The following is a 26,054-nucleotide window of genomic DNA, read 5'->3' on the forward strand; positions in this document are numbered from 1 at the left end:
AAATTGCATTAAATAAAAAGTATTTTCTTGCTTTGTGGAAGCACGTGAATTTTTTTAAAAAGCTGCTTGTTTTCCCCATTTACAGATTCTGTACAGAGTAATGAGATGTGTGACGGCTGCAAACCAGGTGTTTTTTTCTGAGGCTGTGTTGACAGCTGCTAATGAGTGTGTTGGTGTTTTGCTCGGCAGCTTGGATCCTAGCATGACTATACATTGTGACATGGTCATTACATATGGATTAGACCAACTGGAGAATTGCCAGACTTGTGGTACCGATTATATCATCTCAGTCTTGAATTTACTCATGCTGGTATGTGAATTATTCTTTTCCTTTTTAATGTGTTGGTTTATTCAGGCCCTTAAATCGATATGTAAGAAATTAAGGGCTTTGTCTGGGTATGGTGGCTCATGCTTGTAATCCCAGCGCTTTGGGAGGCCAAAGCAGAAGGATTGCTTGCATCCAGGAATTCTGGCACAGCTTGGGCAATGTAGTGAGACCCCGTCTGTACAAAAAGTCAAAAAGTAGCTTGGTGTAGTGGTGTGCACCTGCAGTCCTAGCTACTCGGGAGGCTGAGGGAGGAGGATCGATTAAGCCCAGGAACTTGAGGTTGAAGTGAGCTCTGATTGTGCCACTGCACTCAGCCAAGGTGACAAAAAAGGCCCTGTCTCCAAAAAAGAAAAAACATAAGGGCTTTGCTTTATTATATTATTTTTTTAGAGTACATTCATCAGTCTTATAATCTATGCCTTCATTTTAGTGTCTATTTACTTTTATTTTTAATGCAATTTTTTTTTGAGACAGGGTCTCACTCTGTTGCACAGGATGAAGTGCAGTGGCATGACTTTGGCTCACTGTAGCCTTGACCTCTTGAGTTCAGGTGATCCTCCCACCTCAGCCCCCCAGGTAGCTAGGACTACAGGCGTGCACCACCACACCTGGCTAATTTTTTATATTATTTTGTAGAGATGGAGTTTTGCCATGTTGCCCAGGCTGGTCTTGAATTCTTGGGCTCAAGCAATCCACCTGCCTTGGCCTCCCAAACTACTGGGATTATAGGCATGAGCCACTCTGGCAGGCCTCTATTTTTAGTGGTTGATAGCTAGTCTCAGTGTAGCTTTACTCGTTTTTTCTGAGGAAACATTGCTCAACGCACCAGATTCTTTGTTTTTTGCTTTTCTTTTCTTTCTTTCTTTTTTTTTTTTGTCACAGGATCTTGCTGTATTCCCCTGGCTGGAGTGCAGCGGTACAATCAGAGCTCACTGCAGCCTCAAACTCCCGGGCTCAAGTGATCCTCTCACTCAGCCTCCCGACTATCTGGGACTACAGATGCATGCCACTATGCCTGGCTAACCTTTGTATTTTTTGGAGAGAAGGGGTCTCACTGCATTGACTAGGCTGGGCTTAAATTCTTGGTCTCAAGTAATCCTCCTGCCTTGCCCTCCCAAAGTGCTGGGATTACAGGTGTGAGCAATCATGCCTGGCCTCCTTTAATTTTTTTTTTTTTTTTTTTTTTTGAGACGGAGTCTCACTCTTTTGCCCAGGCTGGAGTGCAGTGGCACAATTGTATTTTTAGTAGAGACGGGGTTTCACCATGTTAGCCAGGATGGTCTCGATCTCCTGACCTCGAGATCTGCCTGCCTTGGCCTCCCAAAGTGCTGGGATTACAGGCATGAGATACCGCGCCCGGCTGGCCTCCTTTAATTTCTTAACCATAAATATCCTCCCCCCACTTTTATTATGGACATTCTGAAGCACATAAAAATAGGGAGCATAGTATAATAAATGTGTACATATTTAACACTCAGCTTCTATAATTAGAAGCAAACGGCCCATCTGGTTTCATCTAGGCCTCTTTGCTATCCTTTCATCTCCAACTGGCTTATTTTAAAGCAAATTCTAGATGACATTCTGCTGAGCATTTCTGCCAGAATTACACCTCTCTTTGCTAATGTGAAAAAATGCCCATGATAACTGTAAAATAAGTGTGTCCTATTTAGGTGTCTAAACACTTTAATGTCACAGTATTAAGGCCTTAAAATATAGCTTAGATGTATTTTTCTAAATTAAGAGACTTTATTTTTTAGATATACAGAAAATTGAGCAGAAAACAATGAGTTCCCATGTACCTTCTTCATCCCAACAGTTTCCCCCTCATTAACATATTGTGTTAGTGTGGTACATTTATTACAAAGGAGTGAATATTGATATATTATTATTAACTAATTTTATAATTTACTTTGTGTTATGTATTCTATGGACTTTAACATGTGTAATGACATGTATCCCCTATTACCAGTATCATACAGGATAGTTTCACTTCCCTAAAAATCTTTTATGTTCTACCCACTCCTTCCTCGTTCCCTCTCTCCACTCCTCCCTCCCTCCGTCTTAAGCCCATGGCAACCCCTGATCTTTTTACTGTCTCCATCATTTTGCCTTTTCCAGAATGCCATGTAGTTGGAGTCATATAGTATGTAGCCTTTTCAATTGGCTTCTTTCACTTACCAGTGTGCATTTAAGGTTTCTCCATGTCTTTTTGTAATTTGAGAAACTCATTTTTAAAAAATTTTATTCTTTTAGATTGTTGAACAGATAAATACAAAACTGCCATCATCATTTGTAGAAAAACTGTTTATACCATCATCTAAACTACTATTCTTGCGTTATCATAAAGAAAAAGAGGTAAGTAATACATTGATAATGAATTTTGACAACTTGAGTCACTGAAGAGTTGGACCTAATGTTGCTTACCAGGCTATATAAGTGAAATTGAGTGAAATGTGAAATGTTTGATTTAGAATATAGTGATTGTATTTGTTCTTTTAAATTTATATTTCTTGATAATCATACTGAATACTTTCATGAATGATGTGCCAGATACTCTTTTCAGACTATGCATCTTTTGCTGTTATTAAATTTATTAAATTTTCATAAGGGTAAAACAAGTTGACACATTTATAAAGTTATAAATTAAGAAGTACTGTATATTTTGTAAATAAAAATGACTGGCTTTTCAACCACCCCCTAGTCAAATCCACCACAGACTTTCCTGGTAGATTTAAGAAACCCAGTCTTAAACTGCTGTTTCCATATGTCTTTTGATGTTGATTATTTAAAAAAAAAAAAAAACGGCCATTTCGGAAATTTCATATTGACAGTTTTCATTTATAGTACTCTTTATTTGTGATAAAACTTAATAGATTTGAAATAGCATACTGATCTGTGTCAGTTTTCTGATTGGTTTTTAAAAAATTAAAATATTAAGTGCTACGGACAGTGAATTGATCAATTTTAAATTTATTTGTATCATCAGCACTAATACAGATAGTGATTTATTTTCCATATAATTTTAGAAGATTTATTTTCCATTTATCACTTCCTTGAATTTTTTGTTTTTCAGGTTGTTGCTGTAGCCCATGCTGTTTATCAAGCAGTGCTCAGCTTGAAGAATATTCCTGTTTTGGAGACTGCCTATAAGTTAATATTGGGAGAAATGACTTGTGCCCTAAATGACCTCCTGCACAGTCTGCAACTTCCTGAGGCCTGTTCTGAAATAAAACATGAGGCTTTTAAGAATCATGTGTTCAATGTAGACAATGCAAAATTTGTAGTTAAATTTGACCTCAGTGCCCTGACTACAATTGGAAATGCCAAAAACTCACTAATAGGGGTGAGTCTTTAATTGTAATGACTTTGTTTTATCCACAGTTAAGCCTTTTCTCATTACATATTTATGTATTTCACTGTCATGTCAACATGTCTGCAGAATCACTGTATGTAACAAACAGCCATATTTAAGACATGCCTGGATAAATAAAATTGGTAGGAATGTTTTCTTGCCATTATATTTAACTTTTCTATTTTTTCCTTGACAAATCTTGATAAGTTTTTTTATATTAGTTTTATTTTCTAGAAAATGTCTTATGAATTTCTCCTATTTGCTCTAGCATGCTTATAGAAAATGTCAGTGTTTCTTACAGCTCAAATTTGTATAGTTGTTTTAAAACGCGCTCTCTTTCTTCTTCCCCTGGTACTTTTTTCTTTCTGTCTACTGAAGTTAGTTCTTATACATGGTCTTATATTTTGGCTGTCTCTTTTTCCCTAGAAACATTCATACAGGTTGAGTATTCCTTATCTGAAATACTTGGGACTGGAAGTGTTTTTGATTTTGGATTTTTGAATACTTTTTTTTTTTTTGGAGATAGTGTTTTACTCTTGTTGCCTAGGCTGGAGTGCAATGGTGCAATCTTGGCTCGCTGCAACCTCCTCCTCCCAGGTACAAGCGATTCTCCTGTTTCAGCCTCCCAAGTAGCTCGGATTACAGGCATGCGCCACCACGCCTGGCTAATTTTTTTGTATTTAGTAGAGATGGGTTTTCACCATGTTAGCCAGGCTGATTGTGAACTCCTGACCTCAGGTGATCCACCTGCCTTGGCCTCCCAAAATGCTGGGATTACAGGTGGGCACCACCATGCCCAGCTGGATTTTGGAGTATTTTCATAACACTTACTGGTGAACATCCCTAATCTGAAAATCCTAAATCTAAAATGCTCCAAAATTTGAAACTTTTTGAGCACCAGTATGATGCCCCAAGTGGAAAACCTCACACCCGACCTCATGTGATGAGTCCAAACTGTTGTATGCACAAAATTATTTAAAATATTGCATAAAATGACCTTCAGGCTATGAATAGAAGGTGTCTATGAAACATAAGTGAATTTCGTGTTTAGACTTGGGTCCCATCCCCCACATATCTCATTTTATATGTATGCAGGTATTCTCAAATCCAAACATATACAAAGTCTGAAAGACTTCTGGTCCCAAGCATTTTGAATAAGGGATACTCAACCTGTAGTCTTTCTTTTGGGATTTTTTTTTTTTTTTTTTGGAGACGGAGTCATGCTGTTGTCACCTGGGCTGGAGTGCAGTGGTGCAATCTCGGCTCACTGCCACCTCTGCCTCCCGGGTTCCAGCAATTCTCCTGCCTCAGCCTCCCGAGTAGCTGAGATTACAGACACCTGCCACTATGACGGGCTAATTTTTGTATTTTTAGTAGAGACTTGGTTTCACCATGTTGGCCAGGCTGGTCTCAAACTCCTGACCTCAGGTGATCCACCTGCCTCAGCCTCCCAAAGTGCTGGAATTACAGGCATGAGCCACCGCGCCCAGCCTGTGTGTGTGTTTTTTTAAGTAATTCGACATGGCCCTGCTCTTGATTTGTATTTATTGTTTATGGTTTGTGTATTTCTTCTTCCTATTGGACCACACAGAGTTGAAAAACATTATTTTTAATAGAAAATAATAGGTGTAGGCTGGGCATGGTTGCTGACACCTGTAAACCCAGCACTCTGGGAGGCCAAGTCAGGCTGATCACTTGTGGTCAGGAGTTTGAGACCAGCCTGGCCAACATGGTGAAAGCTTGCCTCTACTAAAAATAGAAAAATTAGCCAGGGGTGGTGGTGCACAGCTGTAATCCTAGCTATTTTGGAGGCTGAGGTAGGAGAATTGCTTGAACCCAGGAAGTGGAGGTTGCAGTGAGCTGAGATCACACCACCGCACTCCAGCCTGGGCTACAGAACCAGACTCTGTCTCAAAAGAAAAAAAAAAAAAAGAAACAAAGAAAGTAATGGATGTAATTAGGGAATAAAGTTTTTAGGAGGAAGAAGGTAAAATTTGATGTTTGCGCTTCAATGTGCTCCGTGTTGTTTGATTGGATTGCCTTGTATAATTCCATAGCTGCTTCACTTATTACCAGTTACAGCTTATGTTTGAAGTCACAATAAACTCTTCTTCAAACATGAAAGCTTGATTTTTGAGGAAAATTATTCACATTATTTACAGATTCAAAGATGTTTATGTCCTGTACTCTAGAAATAAGGAGAAAGTGGGTGGGGATGGGGCAGTCAGGTGGAATGGAGTGTCTTGGCAGTGTAAAGGAAAAAGATGGATGGAAAAGGTGTAGAGTGGCAGGGTGTGCCTTTGTTTCCTTATTGAACAGGGCACCTTGCCATTTGCAGTATATGGAAAATTGAGGAAATACAGTCTACTTCCACAAAAGGCACATACAAAGGTCTCTGTTTAGACCAGAGATCAGCAAACTATGGTCCGTGGGCCAAATACAGCCCAGCACCTGTTTTTTGTTTGTTATTTTAAGTGTATAATTCACTGATTTTTAGTATATTCACAGAAGTGTACAACCATCACAACACTAGTGCCTGTTTTTGTAAAGAAAGTTCTTGGGCTGGGCGCAGTGGTTCACGCCTGTAATCCCTCGGGAGACTGAGACAGGCAGATCACCCGAGCTCAGGAGTTCAAGACCAGCCTGGCCAACATGGTGAAACCCTATCTCTACTAAAAAAATACAAAAGTTAGCAGGGCGTGGTGATGGGCACCTGTAATCCCAGCTACTTGGGAGACTGAGGCAGGGAGAATTGCTTGAACCCCAGAGGTAGAGGTTGCAGTGAGCTGAGATCGCCCCATTGCACTCCAGCCTGGGCAACAGAGCGAGAGACTCCGACTCAAGAAAGTTTTCTTGGAACACAGGTACTCTCATTCCTGTGTTTTGTATGTGGCTGGTGTTTTGTTTTGTTTTGAGAGAGAGAGTCTTAACTTTGTCATCTAGGCTGGAGTGCATTGGTATGATCTCGGGTCACTGCAACCTCTGCCTCCCAGGTTCAAGCGATTCTCCTGCCTCAGCCTCCTGAGTAGCTGGGATTACAAGTGTGCGCCACCATGCCCAGCTAATTTTTGTAATTTTAGTAGAGATGCGGTCCCGCTGTGTTGCCTAGGCTGGTTTCAAACTCCTGAGCTCAAGTTATCTGCCCACCTTAGCCTCCCAAAGTGCTAGGATTACAGGTGTGAGCCACAACACCTGACCTGTGGCTGTTTTCTTACTGTAGCGATAGACGAGGAGTTGCTGCATTGCATAGAGATGCTATATTGCACGCAAAGGCTTTACTGACTTCACAAAAGAGTATTTGTCCCAGGTGTAGTGTACTAGATCCCTTCCAGTCTGTAATTTTAATTTAAAAATGTCCAAATACCCCTGTTTTGAAGGATAAACTCTGTATGCTTGTGCTTATTTTGGAGAAGCCATAAACTTACTTTGTTTTGTACATGATCAGATGTGGGCGCTATCTCCAACAGTCTTTGCACTTCTGAGTAAGAATCTGATGATTGTGCACAGTGACCTGGCTGTTCACTTCCCTGCCATTCAGTATGCTGTGCTCTACACATTGTATTCTCATTGTACCAGGTACTGTATTCACAAATTTTTCTTAAGAAAAGAACCCCACAAAACATTTTATTTTTTTAATGGATAGATTTTAAAGATGTATGTTGATTTAACTTTGGACTTGCTTGCTTTCTTTGATTAAAGATGAAAAGATAATCTATGCTTTGTCTTTCAGGCATGATCACTTTATCTCTAGTAGCCTCAGTTCTTCCTCTCCTTTGTTTGATGGAGCTGTGATTAGCACTGTAACTACGGCCACAAAGAAACATTTCTCAATTATATTAAATCTTCTGGGAATATTACTTAAGAAAGATAACCTTAACCAGGACACGAGGTAACACATATTATATAGTATTAACTATTCCTAACTTTGTTAATTTGCCTTTATAATTTGAGAATAAGAAATGCGGATTACAAAAAATTTTAAAAAATGTGGATTATAGAGGTGAGGTAGAGCAGCTTCTTTATTGTCAAACACCTTATAATTTGGTTTTATTATTTAATCTAGGCTTTCTTATTCTTTCTGAAAAGAAATACATGAAAAACCTCAATCCCTCACCCCCAGTGTTTCATAGAAGAATATATATAGATTTTTAATATTCTATGCTTTTTTTTTTTTTTTTGAGGTGGAGTTTTGCTCACTGCAACCTCTGCCTCCCAGGTTCAAGCAATTCTCCTGCCTCAGCCTCCCAAGTAGCCGTGATTACAGGTGCCCGCCACCACACCCAGCTAATTTTTGTATTTTTAGTAGAGATGGTGTTTCACCATGTTGTTGGCCAGGCTGGTCTTGAACTCCTGACCTCAGGTAAGCCACCACGCCCAGCCTCTTTGATATTATCATGCTGCGTTGGGAGGTTTTCCTAAAAGGCACACAACAATTTTGACAGTAATTTCTATAGTTTCATTTTTTATTTTTATTTTTTATTGTTTGAGATGTTTGAAAAACCAAGAGAAAACCGATGTAAGAAGACTAGGCTTTTAACATTTTTTTGTTTTTGTTGTTGTTTTTTTAAATGTACAGGCAACTGTATATTTTGTGTTTCAGGAAACTGTTAATGACTTGGGCTTTGGAAGTAGCTGTTTTAATGAAGAAGTCCGAAACATATGCACCTTTATTCTGTCTTCCGTCTTTCCATAAATTTTGCAAAGGCCTTTTAGCCAACAGTAAGACTCTGTTTTTTTTTTTTTCTATTTTGTTTATCAGTCCTTAAAAGGGTCTTTGGTAATGGGAGATGGTCATCAATCGAGCTCTTTTCCTGACCTGAAGATGTGTAATCCTCATTTTAATGACAGATACACAGTCTTGATTTTTTTTCATTCTTAGTATTAGAAAAATGTTTTGAAGTGATTGTCACATTTTTAAGCTTATGTGAATGTTTATAGTTTGCATATACTTTTACATTTTCTCTCAGAAAAAGGTTTGTGTGATGACCCATCAGTTACATTATATGGGTTTTGTTGAATGTGTCATTTTTCCAAATGTGACAGTCAATAAGGATTCTGGACAAGAACAGTGCCTAGTCTGTAGTAGGCACTCACTCTTTGTTGAATGAATGAATGGATTCAGATAATTATGACAAACTGGGATATAATTTCTTTTGGCCAGCTGAAAGCAACTGTCTTTTAATGTTTAATAGCTCTCGTTGAAGATGTGAATATCTGTCTGCAGGCATGCAGCAGTCTACACGCTCTGTCCTCTTCCTTGCCAGATGATCTTTTACAGAGGTATGAAATTAAGATCATGTCTTTTGACATTAACCCTAATAACTTGGAAATGTTAACACACCTGCTTTGTCTATTTCGTTCTTTCATAGATGTGTTGTTTGCCGTGTTCAACTAGTGCACCGTGGAACTCGTATTCGACAAGCATTTGGAAAACTGTTGAAATCAATTCCTTTAGATGTTGTCCTAAGGTATAACAGTTGTTTTGGAGCAAAGACATTCTGTTATATTTACAGCCTCTACTGGTTGTCTACTTTAGGAGAAGACAGATCACCTATTAGAGCATTAATGACACATCTTTTATGGCCCTGCTTGCCAGTGATTGAAGTGATGTCAAATAATCAAATTTTGCAGGTCTGCAAGAAAATTAAAAATTTTTAATGAGCTTTATAGGCTCACAATAATTAGTATAGAATAACTCATGTAGTGCCAAAATATGTTTCTTAGTAGCTTAGATATTTGAAAAACTAAACAGTAATCTTTCATTGTTTTTGATCAAGTTGATTTGGGAGCTTTTAAGAGCCTAAACTTGATCCTTTTGTAATACATAAGCATAATGATTGGGTTTTTATGTTCACATGTTTGATATGCCTCCCTCAAATCCTCTTATGATGTCGGCACATTACCCATCTGAGGTGAATAAAAAAAGGATCTAAAGTTGTAATCACATCTCTGTATCCATTTTAAAGTCTCTATTTTACTATATTTTTACCTCCAGTGAGTTAATAAGTAAATAATCCACTTACAGTATGTGCTAACCTTTTAAGCTAAAATATTTTGCATAACAACAACTTTATTTTCTGTCTACAGCAATAACAATCACACAGAAATTCAAGAAATTTCTTTAGCATTAAGAAGTCACATGAGTAAAGCACCAAGTAATACATTCCACCCCCCAAGATTTCTCTGATGTTATTAGTTTTATTTTGTATGGGAACTCTCATAGAACAGGGTAAGGCATTTCTTTGACTATTTTATCTGGGAAAGATAATTTTAAGATTCCCTTGACTTTACATGCAGTTTTGAAGAGAAAATATGTTTGGGGGTGGCAGAGTATCAAGTAACATTCTTCTCATATGGGTTATTTCAGTTTTCATCAATAGGAAAATTGCTTTGAAGATAGCATCTGTAGAAACAAAAATGGGCTTTGAAATTGAGTAATGAAATGTGGTTAACAATTAACTGATGTGATGTCATTAACACTTTGGGGAATGGGGTGGGGGTGGAGATATTCTAGAGATGCTTAGTTGCATTGAATGAGTTTCATTCCGGACTGGCATGAGCCGTTTACCCTAATCATCCTTCCACACTGTACCCCATCCTGTTAACTATAAAAGACCTCAAAATGAGAGGGGGGGACATAATGCTTCTCAATTTCATAGGTTTTGCCTTTTTTTGGAGTAGGGAAAATTACAGTTCCTTATTCCCATTCCCCTTGCATTTTTTTTTCATTATTAAAATGAAGTTGTCATTGTCTGTTAAATATGAAACTACTTTTCCCAGGAAGGACAATTGGTTGGAAAGACTGTTCTGTAGCTGCCAGAGACTGGATAAGCGTGACCAGTCAAAAATTCCACGCAATCTCCTGAAGACAGATGCTATCCTTTGGCAGTGGGCCATATGGGAAGCTGCACAATTCACTGTTCTTTCTAAGCTGAGAACCCCACTGGGCAGAGCTCAAGACACCTTCCAGATAATTGAAGGTAACTCGCTCAAGCTTTGTGATGTGAATACTTTCAAAGCCTTATTAAGAAATAATGGATTTTTAAATCTTTGTTAAAGATTTGAGAGTATATGATTTTTTTTGAAAAAAAAGTCAATAATTTTCAGGTATGTTTGTTAGAATAAGCTTTCATTGAATAATTGCATTGGAAATATGTTTGTTTTTTTTCCAAAACTTATGGGAGTTGTGTGGAAAAAAAATATATATTTTTTCCCCTAAAATGAAAGATCTTTCATGTTGGGATTTTTTATTTTTAAATGATGAGTAGACAGAGGATACTTGATAAATGTGAATTTGTCCTAAAAAACTCACAGTTATTCTAGGAACTTTAAGATTTTTAAAAATTCAGAATGTTGTCTTTGCTTTCAGGTATCATTCGAAGTCTCACAGCTCACACATTAAACCCTGATCAGGATGTTAGTCAGTGGACAACTGCAGACAATGATGAAGGCCATGGTAACAACCAACTTAGACTTGTTCTTCTTCTGCAGTATCTGGAAAATCTGGAGAAATTAATGTATAATGCATATGAGGGATGTGCTAATGCATGAACTTCACCTCCCAAGGTTGGTTTCCGGGAGATAGTGTTGTTTTATAGCAGTTTAATGGTCACAGCTGGCAGTATGTGCAGAGCTGATATCACAATAGACTTGTGTATTTGGTTTATATATAGGTGAGACATCCTTACCTACAAATTGAACCAGTCCTGAGCTTTTCTTTCTCTTTTCGTAAAGGTCATTAGAACTTTTTTCTATACCAGTCGCCAAACTTGTCAGGACTGGCTAACGCGGATTTGACTCTCCCTCATGAGGGTAGGATTGTTGGCAGGCCAGCCTGCAGTGACAGTGAGACATGGCTTTGACTTGCTTACAGAGATGAAAACAACCAGCCTATCTCAGGTAAAGTGGTGTGTTTGAAATTCATTTTAAGTCTGTTAATAAGAAAAACATGGTTTAATTCCTTTGGTATGATTTAATCTATGGATAAAATAAGTTAAAGCTTGGATTCATTTTCAAAGGTTTTGATCCTGTATTTTGTAAAAGCAACAACTGCCAGAGTTACCTATTTTATTCGTGTTAAAACAGTGTTAGAAGTTAAAATAATGTTCATGTTTTTGTTCATGTTAAAACAATATTCATGTTAGAACACCTTAAAACTATATTTCTTACGTGCAAAGTTTAGAACTTTAAAGGTAATTCTGAAAATTTGTTTGTGGGGGAAATTTTTTATTTATTTATTTATTTTTTTGAGACACAGTTTCACTCTGTCGCCCAGGCTGGAGCACAGTTGTGCGATCTCGGCTCACTTTAAGCTCCGCCTCTCGGGTTCAAGCCTCTTCTTGCCTCAGTCCCTGGGATTACAGGCACCCACCACCATACCTGGCTAGGTTTTGTATTTTTAGTAGAGACAGGGTTTCACCATGTTGGCCAGGCTGGTCTCGAACTCCTGACCACAAGTGATCTGCCCACCTCGGCCTTCCAAAGTGCTGGGATTACAGGCATGAGCCACTGCACCTGGCCAGGAGAAATTGTTTTTATAATGTATGACAAATGCTTGAGTAATTCCTGGCTTGAAAGTGGGCTCACAATAAATAACTGGAATCCAAAAATAACAAAATGTTTAGCAATTCAGGTAATGTCAAGCAGTATTCAAACACATGAAGTTAATCATTCCTTAATTCCTGTTTATTTATATTTAATTTTTGCTTTCTTTTTACTCCATGTGTTATTCCTACAGAGGTCACAGGTTAAATGTTTTTGGGTAACTTTGGGGTGAGGGTACAAACATCCATGTGCTGCTAAGGTTCTGTTAGTCACCCTTTGTGGCTATTTTATATGTAACATTTTAAAGAATTCTGAGCTAAATAATGTGAAAACTGTGAAAATTGTTAAATACATTTGGCTTTAAGCAGGCATAGACTGTGATCAGTTGTAAATTTTATAGGGATTTATGTTTTAATGGTATTGGGTGACTAACTTCTCTGAATGCGTTTTCAGGGGAATGAATTGGAAGTAACCATTATGATGGTGGTAGAAGCACTATGTGAACTTCATTGTCCTGAAGCTATACAGGGAATTGCTGTCTGGTCATCATCTATTGTTGGAAAAAATCTTCTGTGGATTAACTCAGTGGCTCAACAGGCTGAAGGGAGGTAGGTTGGAGGGAAGGAAATGGGTGATAGAATTACTTTATGTTTAAATTCTTTGTATTACTCACTGACATTGTAGCCAAATCTTAAAACAGCTTTGTTTGCTTTCAGCATTGAAGCTTGCTATAAATCACTTCACCAGGAGGCATCTTCAGTTTGTTCTTTAGTTAGCAGCAATACTGGAGTGCCTTTCTTATTTAAGAATTAGTGGCAAATCACACTGTAAAACAAGACCTGTCAGTTGTTTTATAAATGCTTTTGAACTTGATCCCTAGTTGAGCTCCTTCCCCCTCAGAGTCTGATACAAATTACCCTTTATTGTCAGAGTATTTGCTCATTAGTCCTGTGAACTCTACATTCAGACTCATTGCTTCCTCCAGGTAGAGGAGCTTGTACCATAATATTCTGTGTCCATTTATGTTAGTTTAATGAAATCTTGCGAATTTAGGAAAATAAAAGAACTGCTCATACTTCCATATCTTTGTAGTAACTTCTGTTGTGTGTCCTTTTGTAGTCCCATATTTCCATATCCATATGCTTTGTAATTCTTTTTTCTTTCATGTCGTTTTCTCCATTCTTCACCAAAACATCAGCGTACATAGGCACATGGTTTTATGATCTGTTTTTCCCACTCAATATTTAAAAAAAAAAAAATTTCCATGTTAGGTAGGCTGGGTTCGGTGGCTTACATCTGTATTCCCAGCACTTTGGGAGGCCGAGGCAGGTGGATCACCTGAGGTCAGGAGTTTGAGACTAGCCTAACATGGTGAAACCCCGTCTCTACTAAAAATACAAAACATATTAGTGGGGTGTGGTGGCACATGCCTGTAATCCCAGCTACTTGGGAGGCTGAGGCAGGAGAATCGGTTGAACCCGGGAGGCGGAGGTTGCTGTGAGCCCAGGTTGTGCCACTGCCCTCCAGCCTGGGCAACAAAAGCAAAACTCTGTCTCAAAAAAAAAAAAATTGCCATGTTAAATATTCTACAGTGTTATTTTTAATAAAGGTTTGTATTTATGAGTGTACCATAATTTAATACTTCTTACTGTTGGGCATTAAGGTTGTTTCTGATTTTTTTTTTTTTACTAAATGTACCATAGCACTTAATATCTTTGCTTATATTTCTGATTACTTTCTTGGAATCCATTCTCATAAACTGATTTACTAGAAGAAAGGCTGCCAAACCATAAGTCTTATGATATATTCTATTGCTAAGTTACTCTACAGAAAAGATGGCTGCAGTGTATACCCTTAATAATAGAGTACCCCCTTCCCTTCATCTTTGTGGATACTGAGAGTCACTGAGAAACAAGAATGCTGCCACCACCATCAGCGAAAATAGTTATTGTACTTTACATTTCTATATTTATTAATGACTAATAGTAGAAGTTGCCCCATGTAGTGACCTTTTGTGATTTTTTAAAACATGGATCATGTCTTCATGGCCTCTCAATTTTTCCTGTGTTAATCTGTGAAATTTTATTAAATACTAAGATTGTTGATGCTATCCAATTTCTTGATTTATAATTTGTTTTTAATGTTTAGTGTTGTATTTCAGCATTATGCATCCAGATCTGTTACTTGTGCATCTTTTCTTGCATTTTATCCTTCTACAAAGCCTTTCCACACACTGACATCAGTTACTTATCAATATTTTCCACTAGTTCTTTTATACTCTTATGTTTCTTTAAAAAACACTTAACCACTTTTAAATTTAGTTTCATAGTTGTGAGGAAGACATCATACCTCCCCCCACCATAGTCAACTCACTGTTTTAGCTCAGTTTATTCTTGCACCATTTTTTGTGGGAGGGGGGAAATGAGATATGTGTGTTTAAAATAACAGCCTCCTTTGGGGCTGGGCACGGTGGCTCACGCCTGAAATCCCAGTACTTGGGGAGACTGAGGTGAGCGGATCGCTTGAGTCCAGGAGTTTGAGACCACCCTGGCTAGCAGAGCAAAACCTTGTTTTAGCCAGGTGTGGTGGTGGGCGCCTATAGTCCCAGCTACTTGGGAGGCTGAGGTTGGAGGATTGCATGAGCCTGGGAGGGCAAGGCTGCAGCGAGCCATGATCATGCCACTGCCCTCCAGCCTGGGTGACAGTAAGACTGTCTCAAAAAATAAGTAAGTAAGTAAAGGCCAGGTGCGGTGGCTCATGCCTGTAATCCCAGCACTTCGGGAGGCCGAGGCAGGCGGATCACCTGAGGTCAGGAGTTCAAGACCAGCCTGGCCAACATGGTGAAACCCCGTCTCTACTAAAAATACAAGAAAATTAGCCGGGCATGGTGGCGAGCACCTGTAATCCCAGCTACTCAGGAGGCTGAGGCAGGAGAATCGCTTGTACCCAGGAGGCAGAGGTTGCATTGAGCTGAGACAGTGCCATTGCATTCCAGCCTGGGCAAGAAGAGCAAAACTTCATCTCAAAAAAAAAAGTAAGTAAGTAGATAAATAAAGAAATAAGACTGCTTCAATTTGCTTTTCAGGTTTGAAAAGGCCTCTGTGGAGTACCAGGAGCACCTGTGTGCCATGACAGGTGTTGATTGCTGCATCTCCAGCTTTGACAAATCATTGCTCGCCTTAGCCAATGCTGGGTGTAACAGTGCCAGCCTGAAACATTGTCTGAATGGTGAGCGTTCAGTATTTTTAAATGAAGCAAAAGTTATAGTAATATATTTCGTACTGATGATCTTATCATGTTTTTAGGTTTCTGTGCTCTTTGAAATATTTCTAATTGATCTGAATCTCTCTCTTCTTATTTTATAAAATACTTTCAGGTGAATCCAGAAAAACTGTGCTGTCCAAACCGACTGACTCTTCCCCTGAGGTTATAAATTATTTAGGAAATAAAGCATGTGAGTGCTACATCTCAATTGCCGATTGTGCTGCTGTGCAGGAATGGCAGAATGCTATCCATGACTTGAAAAAGAGTACCAGTAGCACTTCCCTCAACCTGAAAGCTGACTTCAACTATATAAAGTAAGGCTTTCTGTTTCCAGTTATAAAACAAATTTCCAATAACTATGATGTTTTTCCTATGGCAAAAAAAATATTAAAATTGGTCATATGTAGTAGTACAAAATGGTTATATTTCTAACTTACTGCCATTATGAAAATGACAACAGGAAACTGACATCAGAGATGAGGGAAGGTATTTGTATAATGGGAAAACACTGCTGAGATAGTCATTTGGTATTAATTTTCAGAACCTGTCGTTCTAAAACCTTAATAGAGTTTGAAGATTATGCCAGAGTGAATATAAGGAAAAATTTATACTGCTTTAGAAAGAATCACATTTGATGGCTTTGTTTCTAAATGAGGTCTGAATATATCAAAAACATTTATTCTAATGAGGACAGAGTTTGTGAACATCTGTAAATTAAACTTTCTTCTCATTCCTCTGTGCTTTTATTAATTCTGTAATTCAAAACTGAGCACTCACTCTGTTGCAGACACTTGGCTAGGAAGATAAAGGTCGTTAGACTTTGTCTGATACCCTTGCTTTCTACTGCTAAATGAGTTAATGTGTAATTGCTTCACTGAGCATGTACTATGACCCAGGCAGCACATAAAACAGACACAAATTCCAACCTTTTAAAGCAAAGATTAGATAAAGATTATTGATAGAAGGATTAATTGGACCTCACTCACCTTTTCTGTGCCATAAGGAAAGCAGTTAGGTAAAGCTGACCTTCTTTGGAGGGAAGACACAAGGTCAAGGCATGCCCATCAGGATGCCCTTTGGGCCTAGACCTGATGTGAGAATGATGGGCTTGGAGTGTTCTGGAAATAGCTGGGAGGCCTGTGTGTTTAGGAGCGCCTTAAACAGTAGGATATAAGGGCACAGAAGTAGCTGGGAACTGAGAAAAGAACTTTGGCTGTTATTCTAGTAAGACTGAAAATTTCAGGTGGGATTTGAACAGAGATGTGTTGTGATCTGACTTGGTGGTTCATTCTGCTATGGTGAAGAGACTGGAGGTGAGGGGCAAGTATGGAAGCATGGAGACCATTAATTTGTGGGGGCAATGGTAGAGGGAAGAGAAACAATGCTATTAACTGGAGTAGGAGCACACAGAGAACAAGCCATGTTTTAAGATTTCTAATGAAATGTGCAGATGAGATTGTTGGGTAAGCTGTTAAGAATTGGATTTTGAACTAAAGAGAAAGTCTAAGCTTGAGAGATTTGCACATCATTAGTACACAGAAAAGGCCCTGTTTCCTTTTCAGTCTCTATACTCTAGAGCCTTTGTAAGCAACCAAACCAGAGAGAAGCCTCTGGAGAATAGTGAGTGAAGAGGAAGGAAGGCCTGGGTCAGAATCCTAGTTTAGCATTTTTGTGAAAGGATAGAAGAGGAAGTCATTCAAAAAAATACAGGGACATTGAGAAGGGAAGTGCCCTAGATATAGGACATCCAGATGGGAGTAGTCAGCCTTGTCAGATGCTCTAGGGATTATAAGGAAAAAGAGTTTTGTAGAGAGACAGAAGAAGCTAGATTGAATACTATTGAGTGGTAGAGACATTTGAAAATGAAAAGCTTGAGGTAAGTTATTTGGTCAGTGAGTTTTTCTTGAAGTCGAGGATAGGAAGCTGTTGCTGGAGGGAGATATGAGATGTTTATTTTAAATGTTGGAGAGATTATGTTCTTTTGGCCAAGGGGAAGGAGCCACTAGAAAGCAGAGGTTGAAGAAACAGGAGAAAGAACATTGATAGATTAACTGGCCCTCACCTTTTCTCTGCCTCAAGGAAAGCAGTCAAAGTTGGTATAGACAGAATTTTGGCAGGGTATGGTGGATTGGGGGTAGGGGTAGAGGAAATTAAAGCCTGTGTTTTTTTGTTTATTTGTTTGTTTTTCTGAGGACTGAGTCATTAGCTGAAAGCATAGGGCATTATAGAGCATAGTGGGGACTTGAGGAACCTGTCACTGGAGAGGACTTAGGACCTTTTAATGACAGAAATGATGAATGTGTTGGCAGCAGTTCATCAGTGCCCAGTACTCAAGTGGTTGCACTGATCTAGGTAGAATCAGGCACAGAATAAGTCAGGTGATGTGCCTTTCTAGCACTGGCCTCAGGCTGAGTTATAAGGGAAATTACACAGCGAGAGGGACAGGCAAAGATGGAAAAGAGAGAGAGTGAGAAACAGTGTCTTCTTCCTGGCTGGAGAGCCTGTGTCATGAAAATGGGGACAGGGTAAGGGATCTGAAAGGAGCAGCATAGAAGCTGGGAGGATGAGGCCTGTCTTCCTGGCATTGATGCTGCAGGACTACAGGAAAGAATTTCAGAGGTGTCAGTATTTTTCATAAAAGCAGATGAAAGAGAAGAATTCTTTGAAAAAAGAAAAGTAGGTGAAAAAGGGAGAGATGGAGGGATGCCAGCAGTGAAAGAAGCCAGGACTGAGATACAAGATTGTGATGCTGGGAGAGCTGCAAGGGCTCATGCTATAGGTGAGGAGTGAGGCTGCACAGGGAGCTCACTGGCAGCTTGGAGAGAACTGGGTGTCAAAGTCATCCTGCAGAGGTCTACTGTCAGTGTGTTAGGCTCTGAAGAGAATAGGCTGCAATACATTAAAACAGGAAGGAGACACAGGGGCTAGTCAGCTCCACTGAAACTCTGTAGCTGTGACTTTCTGGTTTGCCACTCCAATTTGAGTACTAATTAAGTGGTAGTCACATCTTCAACATAAAAACCAAAATAATGGCATCCTCATGGAAGGAATTTTGTCAGAAAAATGCTGTGTACTTTGCTGTCTTCCTAGGATTTGTTCTGTTTTTGTTTGTTTTTTTTTAATGGTTCCACAGTCTGCGTAGGAATACAAGCTAACCAATATTTTAATTACAGATCATTAAGCAGCTTTGAGTCTGGAAAATTTGTTGAATGTACCGAGCAATTAGAATTGTTACCAGGAGAAAATATCAATCTACTTGCTGGAGGATCAAAAGAAAAAATAGGTAGGTATTTGAGAAAATAGTTTTAAAGTTATTTTAGTGGACAAGTTGCTCAAAATGTTTGGCTTAGTATATTTTACTGGAAAATCTGGAAGTTATTTTACATTTTTGGGGGGCAGAATCACATGTGAAGCAACAAATTTAGGGCTGCCCTATTTATGTTTGATTTGGGAAATGAAAAGCACTTAAAATTAAGTCAGATAAAAAAAATGACCACCTTAATACTTTGAGATTTATCTAGCCATTTTGTTTGATAAAGGACAAAGTAGTGTTTCAGCTAAATATTTTTCTTGATTTTCATCTTGATGTGGCTCATTAATTAAGTTCTTTATCACAAATGGAACACTTTATAAAATGTTATTAAAAAGTTTAATGAGTATTCTGGATTGAGCAAGATTTGCTAATGCAGGTCTAGATTTGTTCCCTTAAATAGTAGATTGACTTACTGATTTTCTTTTTTGTTTAGACAGAGTCTCACTCTGTTGCCCAGGCTGGAGTGCAGTGGCACGATTTCGGCTTACTGCAACCTCCACCCTCTGAGTTCAAGCGATTCTCCTGCCTCAGCCTCCTGAGTAGCTGGGATTACAGGTGTCTGCCACCGTGCCCAGCTAATTTTTTGTATTTTTAGTAGAGACGGGGTTTCATCATCTTTGGCCAGGCTGGTCTTGAACTCCTGACTTCGTGATCCACCCACCTTGGCCTCCCAAAGTGCTGGGATTACAGGCGTGAGCCACCACGCCTGGCCTCGACTTACTGATTTTTGAGCCTTTGAAGGCAACTGCTTTTTAGGGGTCTGAGGTACAGTAATTTTGTATGAAGTATGATTTTTATATAGCTCTCAGTAATGCTTATAGTGTTTAACTGCCTTAAATATTAAAGGAGCTGTTCATTGGTGATTAGTTTTTAATAATGCCGAACATAAATCAAAATTTATAATAAAAGCACATTAATTAATGACATTTCATTTAACTTCTGTAGACATGAAAAACCTGCTTCGTAACATGTTAAGTCCAGATCCAAGGGAACCTCAGAAATCCATTGAAGTTCAATTGTTAAGAAGTTCTGTTTGTTTGGCAACTGCTTTAAACCTGATAGAACAAGATCAGAAGTGGCAGTCTATAACTGAGTAAGTTTACTCTTACGGAGGTAAATGTACATTGTGTATATCATGTGATAAACATACATGGGGTGAAGAGGGCTGGAAGGAGAGTTACTAGATTACTAAATACTAGTGCTAATAGCTTCACTTTAGTTGTAGAAGTCATATGATATATGAATGCTGCTTGCCAACAAAAACTGAGGTTGAAATGAAATAAAATGTAAAAATCCCCAAAAGCAAATGTCTTGACTTGCTAATATCATTTTATTATAGAGCAGGCTGCTCCTGTTACTGCCCCCTAACTTTGGATGTCAGTTTGATAGCATCTTATCAATTGCTTTATTCTTTGAGTGGTTATGAATTGTAATTTTTATTAATTGACAGTAAATATTTTGTTTCAGAAATGTGGTAAAGTACTTGAAGCAAACATCCCGCATCGCTGTTGGACCTCTGAGACTTTCTACTTTAACAGTTTCACAGTCTTTGCCAGTTCTAAGTACCTTGCAGCTGTATTGCTCACCTGCTTTGGAGAACACAGTTTCTAACAGACTTTCAACAGAGGTCTGTATATTTTTACAAGCACATTATTATGACTATTAATGGTCATTACTGTAGAACAAAGACCTTATTTTTTGAGTTTTTTGAAATAGGATTTGTAGTTGGGCAAGCTGGTAAACCCAGAAATCTAACATGCTGTTTTCAGGCAGTCTTTCATTTGGTAAGTACATGGGGCAGATGGAAGAACCTGAGATAATCACAAGGATGGCAAATTGCTGAGTTTTTTCTTCTATTTTTGGAGTGGGAGGTGGTGTATGTAAAGACAGTTCCTTTAGGCGGATTACGTAAATTTTAGATTTGCTGCAAACAAAGATCTCTCCTCTTCATCCTCAATGGGGTAAAGTTTAACCAGAGATGGGGGCTTCTGAACGAATGATGATCTTCGAGAACTTCATTATAAAGCATTAGTTGTAATGTTTTTCTGTAGTCTGCTTTATAGTAAATGTGCTGTGACTTTTTTTTGTAATGTGCTTTATTAAGTATATTGATAAATTAGACTTAATATTCTGAAGAAGATTTCCCTTCAAAACAAAAGGCTTTCTCTTACTGTGTGCTTGCCTCTTGTGAGTAGAAGATAAATGATGTAAGGGTATAGTGTAATAGATAAAACTACTGCAATCAATCTGAAGTAGACAAACTATATTGCAGTCTTGGACTTAAGACTTGCTATATATCTGCAAACGTATCAACAGCCTGTTTTACGTTGAGTAATTTTGGTTTTTCTCTGGCAGGACTGTCTTATTCCACTCTTCGGTGAAGCTTTACGTTCATGTAAACAGCATGACTTGAGGCCATGGATGCAGGCAGTAAGGTATACTATGTACCAGAATCAGTTGTTGGAGAAAAATTAAAGTTAAGTGGTTTTCCTTTTTTTTTTTGTAAGAGAAAATTAAAGGTTTTTTTTAAAAATTTTGCTTTATTGAGGTTTATATTACACATTCTAAGTGTATGGTTTGATGAGTTCTAACATGTCTTCACTTGTGTGACCACCAATACGATCGAGATACAGAACACCGTCTTACCCCAGAAGGTTCCCTTGGGATCATCTCCTCATTTGCCCCTGTCAGCAGTTACTGATTTGCTTTCTGTCACTATGGATTAGACTTGTCTTTACTAAAGTTTCATGTACGTGAAATCATAACAACATGTTCTCTTGTGTTTGGCTTCTCTTGCTCAGCATGATATTTTTAAGGTTCACCCATATTGCATGTATCAGGAATACAATCCTTTTTATTATTGAGTAGTGTTCTATTGTATGTATATACCACAGTTTATTTCTCCCTTCATTCTTTGCTAGATTTTGGGGTTTTTTCACATTGCGCTATTCAGTATAAACCTGCTCTCAACATTCATGTGCAAGTCTTTGAGTGGACATATATTTGCGTTTTTCTTGAGTGAATGCACCTTGTTGGGTCACGTGGCTTAACTTAAAAAAATTTTAATCACTGTGGTGCATATGTAGTGATTATTAGTGATTATCTCATAATTTTATTTTCTTGATGATTAATGATGTTGAGTGTATTTCATTTGTATTTTAGTTTGCAAATGTTTGTTCAAATTCTTCACCCGTTTTTAATGAAGACATAAGACTTATTTTTGTGTTCTGAACATAAGTTCTTTGTAAAATGTGCTATGAATGTTGAGTTTTAAATACTCCAAATGAATGGCTACAGAATTACTATTTGTAGAAATATTTATATATCAAAGGGATGCTAACAATTTACTTTTTTGCTCTAAAATAGAAAAGTTGCCAGAATGCTGTGGAGTTTTAGTGGAAAACATGATAGCTGGTGTTACTGAGTAAATTTGAGTGTTAAATGTCAATGTAAGCTAACGGCCAAGATAGGGACCACTGCAGGGTGGTTACTTGCAGCTATGACTCAACTGGTCCTTCACTGCCAAACATACCTGGGGTTGGATCATTGGCCTGATGTTTACAAATTGAGGAACCTTAGGGCAAATCAGTGAACTTCTGAACTGCCTTCCTCTTCAGTTATATGGGGATTTCCCCACTTTTGAGATACTTGTAAGGATTATATGAGATGAAGAGATGAGACAAGGTATATAAAAGTCCTAGCACAGAGCATGTCATATGATATGGCTTCACAAGTACCCTCATCTCCTTTCCAGTCGTTGTTTTTTTTTTTTTTTGAGACCATCTCACTCTGTTGCCCAGGCTGGAATGCCTCTTCATTTTTATTTCTTTATTCAGCAAGTATTGATCAAATGTGCTTTGTACCAGGTACTGAGCTCTACGTTGGGATATAATGGTAATCAAGGAGATTGTAGATTCTGGCAGGGAAAACTGACATCAAACACGGCGACCCGACATAGTGAGACCCTGTGTCTACTAGAAGAATTTTAAAAATCACCCAGGTGTGGGCCAGGCACGGTGGCTAACGCCTGTAATCCCAGCACTTTGAGATTCTGAGGCGGGTGGATCACGAGGTCAGGAGATTGAGACCATCCTGGATAACATGGAGAAACCCCGTCTCTACTAAAAATACAAAAAAATTAGCCGGGCATGGGGGCGGACATCTGTAGTCCCAACTACTCCGGAGGCTGCAGCAGGAGAATGGCATGAACCCGGGAGGCAGATCTTGCATTGAGCCAAGATGACGCCACTGCACTCCAGCCTGGGCGACAGAGTGAGACTCCATCTCAAAAAAAAAAAAAAAGAAACCAAGGATATAGAATAAAACGAGTGTAGATTTGGGCATTGAAGCCTTCAGACTGGATTGTTCCCAATGTCCAGAAGAAAAAAAAAATTTAGAAGAGACCCAAATCAGAAAACAAAAGTTGGGCTGAATTCAATGCGAATTATTTTCTAGCTCAATATTAATACTGCTTATGTCAGCTGAATTTCAGCCTTTCAATAACAGCTAGTCAAGTATTTTTTTAGTTGGTTCCTATTGATTGTCATCTTATTTTAGTGGAATCTATTATATTGAAGATGTCAAGTTCCTCATTTCCCATACAAAGAATGTGAGATTCATCTTTCTTGAATCTTTGCTAAGTGTTTAAGGGGACTTTTGGCATCTTTTCAGGAGGACTAAAATTGGGCCCTCTAACTAAAAAGTCTCCTATGCCCCTTAGATAGATGAGATTTTTTTGTTGACCTCGCACCCACCAACATTGGTGGGAGGCTCAGAAGGGACTGTGTTTGTAACTTTGTAGCACTTTCTAAACAGTGACCTGTTGTATGGGCATTATAGGACAGTCCGTGGGGTGGGGCGGGGGATGGGGGAGGTGGACAAATGAGGTCTGGTTTAAAGAATGAGAAGTGTGACCAGGCATGGTGACTCATGCCTGTAATCCAGCACTTTGGGATGCTGAGGCAGGAGGATCACTTGAGCCCAGGAGTTTCAGGTTACAGTAAGCTATGATTGTGCCACTGGGCTCCAGCCTGGGTGACAGCACTAGACCCTGTCTCTAAAAAAAGAAGAAGAGGTGTGTATCCTTCTGAATGATAAAACAGGTGGGGGAGATTATAAAGAACCTTCTTAAGAGTGGGGCAGATTACAAAGTACATTGATCAGTTAGGGTGGGGCAGAAACAAATCACAATCGTGGAATGTCTTCAGTTAAGGCTGTTTTCACTTCTGTGGATCTTCAGTTGCTTCAGGCCATCTGGATGTATACGTGCAGGTCACTGGGATATGATGGCTTAATGGCTTAGCTTGGACTCAGAGGCCTGACATTCCTGTCTTCTTATGTTAATAAGAAAAGTAAAACAAAATAGTGGTAAAGTGTTGGGGTGGTGAAAATTTTTGGGGGTGATATGGAGAGATGATGGGCAATGTTTCTCAGGGCTGCTTTGAGCGGGATTAGGGGCGGCATGGGAACCTACAGTGGGAGAGATTCAACTGAAGAAAGATTTTGGGGTAAGGGCTGATACTGTGGGGTTGTTAGAAGGAGCATTTGTCATATAGAATTATTGGTGATGGCCTGGATATGGTTTTGTATGAATTGAGAAACTAAACAGAAGACACACGGTCCGAATAAGAGAAGGAGAAAAACAGGTATTAAAGGACTAAGAATTGGGAGGACCCAGGACATCCAATTAAGAGAGTGCCCAAGGGGGTTCAGCATAATTATTTGCTTGGTTGGCAAGTTTTTGGACTCTATCCTTGAGTTTTTTTGTGTTGTCATATACCAGGCCAGATTGATTTAGGTAAAAACAACACTCTTCATTTAAAAATATACAGTCGTCCTTTTTCAGCAATGAGTAAATTGAGGCCTTGGCGATTTTGGAGGAAAGAGAATTGCAAAGCCAGCAATTGTTTCTTTTTTTATTTATTTACTTATTTTTTTAAATTATACTTTAAGTTATAGGGTACATGTGCACAATGTGCAGGTTTGTTACATATGTACACATTTGCCATGTTGGTGTGCTGTACCCATTAACTTGTCATTTACATTAGATGTATCTCCTACTGCTATCCCTTCCCCCTCCCCCACCACACAAGAGGCCCCAGTGTGTGATGTTCCCCTTCCTGTGTCCAAGTGTTCTCATTGTTCAATTTCCATCTGTGAGTGAGAACATGTGGTGTTTGGTTTTTTGTCCTTGTGATAGTTTGCTGAGAGTGATCGTTTCCAGCTTCATCCATGTCTCTACAAAGGATATGAACTCATCCTTTTTTATGGCTGCATAGTGTATATGTGCCACATTTTCTTAATCCAGTCTATCATTGATGGACATTTGTGTTGGTTCCAAGTCTTCGCTATCGTGAATAGTGCCACGATAAACATATGTGTGCATGTGTCTTTATAGCAGCATGATTTATAATCCTTTGGGTATATATTCAGTAATGGGATGGCTGGGTCAAATGGTATTTCTAGTTCTAGATCCCTGAGGAATCGCCACACTGTCTTCCACAATGGTTGAACCAGTTTACAGTCCCACCAACAGTGTAAAAGTGTTCCTATTTCTCCACATCCTCTCCAGCACCTGTTGTTTCCTGACTTTTTAATGATCGCCATTCTAACTGGTGTGAGATGATATCTCATTGTGGTTTTGATTTGCATTTCTCTGATGGCCAGTGATGATGAGCATTTTTTCATGTGTCTGTTGGCTGCATAAATGTCTTCTTTTGAGAAGTGTCTGTTCATATCCTTTGCCCACTTTTTGATGGGGTTTGTTTTTTTCTTGTAAATTTGTTGGTGTTCTTTGTAGATTCTGGATATTAGCCTTTTGTCAGATAAATAGATGGCAAAAATTTTCTCCCATTCTCTAGGTTGCCTGTTCACACTGATCCTAGTTTCTTTTGCTATGCAGAAGCTCTTTAGTTTAATTAGATCCCATTTGTCAGTTTTGGCTTCTGTTGCCATTGCTTTTGGTGTTTTAGACATGAAGTCCTTGCCCATGCCTATGTCCTGAATGGTATTGCCTAGGTTTTCTTCTAGGGTTTTTATGGCTTTAGGTCTAACATTTAAGTCTTTAATCCATCTTGAATTAATTTTTGTATAAGGTGTAAGGAAGGGATCCAGTTTCAGCTTTCTACATAGGGCTAGCCAGTTTTCCCAGCACTATTTATTAAATAGGGAATCCTTTCCACATTTCTTGTTTTTGTCAGGTTTGTCAAAGATCAGATGGTTTTAGATGTGTGGTATTATTTCTGAGGGCTCTC

The 26,054-nt window shown here is 38.7% G+C and overlaps 1 protein-coding gene and 1 non-coding gene across 2 annotated transcripts in view; both read left to right on the forward strand.

The window, feature by feature from the left end:
- Window positions 1-26,054, forward strand: part of LOC117976296 (serine/threonine-protein kinase SMG1) — a 44,897-nt gene that overhangs the window by 6,527 nt on the left and 12,316 nt on the right. The window contains 20 exon segments of the mRNA XM_063597742.1: window positions 86-310; window positions 2,582-2,683; window positions 3,402-3,671; window positions 7,126-7,256; window positions 7,411-7,569; window positions 8,281-8,399; window positions 8,873-8,960; window positions 9,050-9,148; window positions 9,768-9,849; window positions 9,851-9,909; window positions 10,461-10,660; window positions 11,050-11,246; window positions 11,415-11,579; window positions 12,678-12,832; window positions 15,310-15,452; window positions 15,601-15,802; window positions 18,662-18,771; window positions 19,747-19,894; window positions 20,269-20,428; window positions 21,157-21,277. Coding sequence (XP_063453812.1) covers window positions 86-310; window positions 2,582-2,683; window positions 3,402-3,671; window positions 7,126-7,256; window positions 7,411-7,569; window positions 8,281-8,399; window positions 8,873-8,960; window positions 9,050-9,148; window positions 9,768-9,849; window positions 9,851-9,909; window positions 10,461-10,660; window positions 11,050-11,246; window positions 11,415-11,579; window positions 12,678-12,832; window positions 15,310-15,452; window positions 15,601-15,802; window positions 18,662-18,771; window positions 19,747-19,894; window positions 20,269-20,428; window positions 21,157-21,276 — 2,934 coding nt within the window. The 3' untranslated portion in view covers window position 21,277.
- LOC117976384 (small nucleolar RNA U13) lies at window positions 9,490-9,593 on the forward strand. Its single transcript, XR_004667063.2, has one exon. It is a non-coding gene; the product is annotated as a small nucleolar RNA U13 (small nucleolar RNA).

Source organism: Pan paniscus, chromosome 18, assembly GCF_029289425.2.
Source record: "Pan paniscus chromosome 18, NHGRI_mPanPan1-v2.0_pri, whole genome shotgun sequence".
NCBI classification, from domain to species: Eukaryota; Metazoa; Chordata; class Mammalia; order Primates; family Hominidae; genus Pan; species Pan paniscus.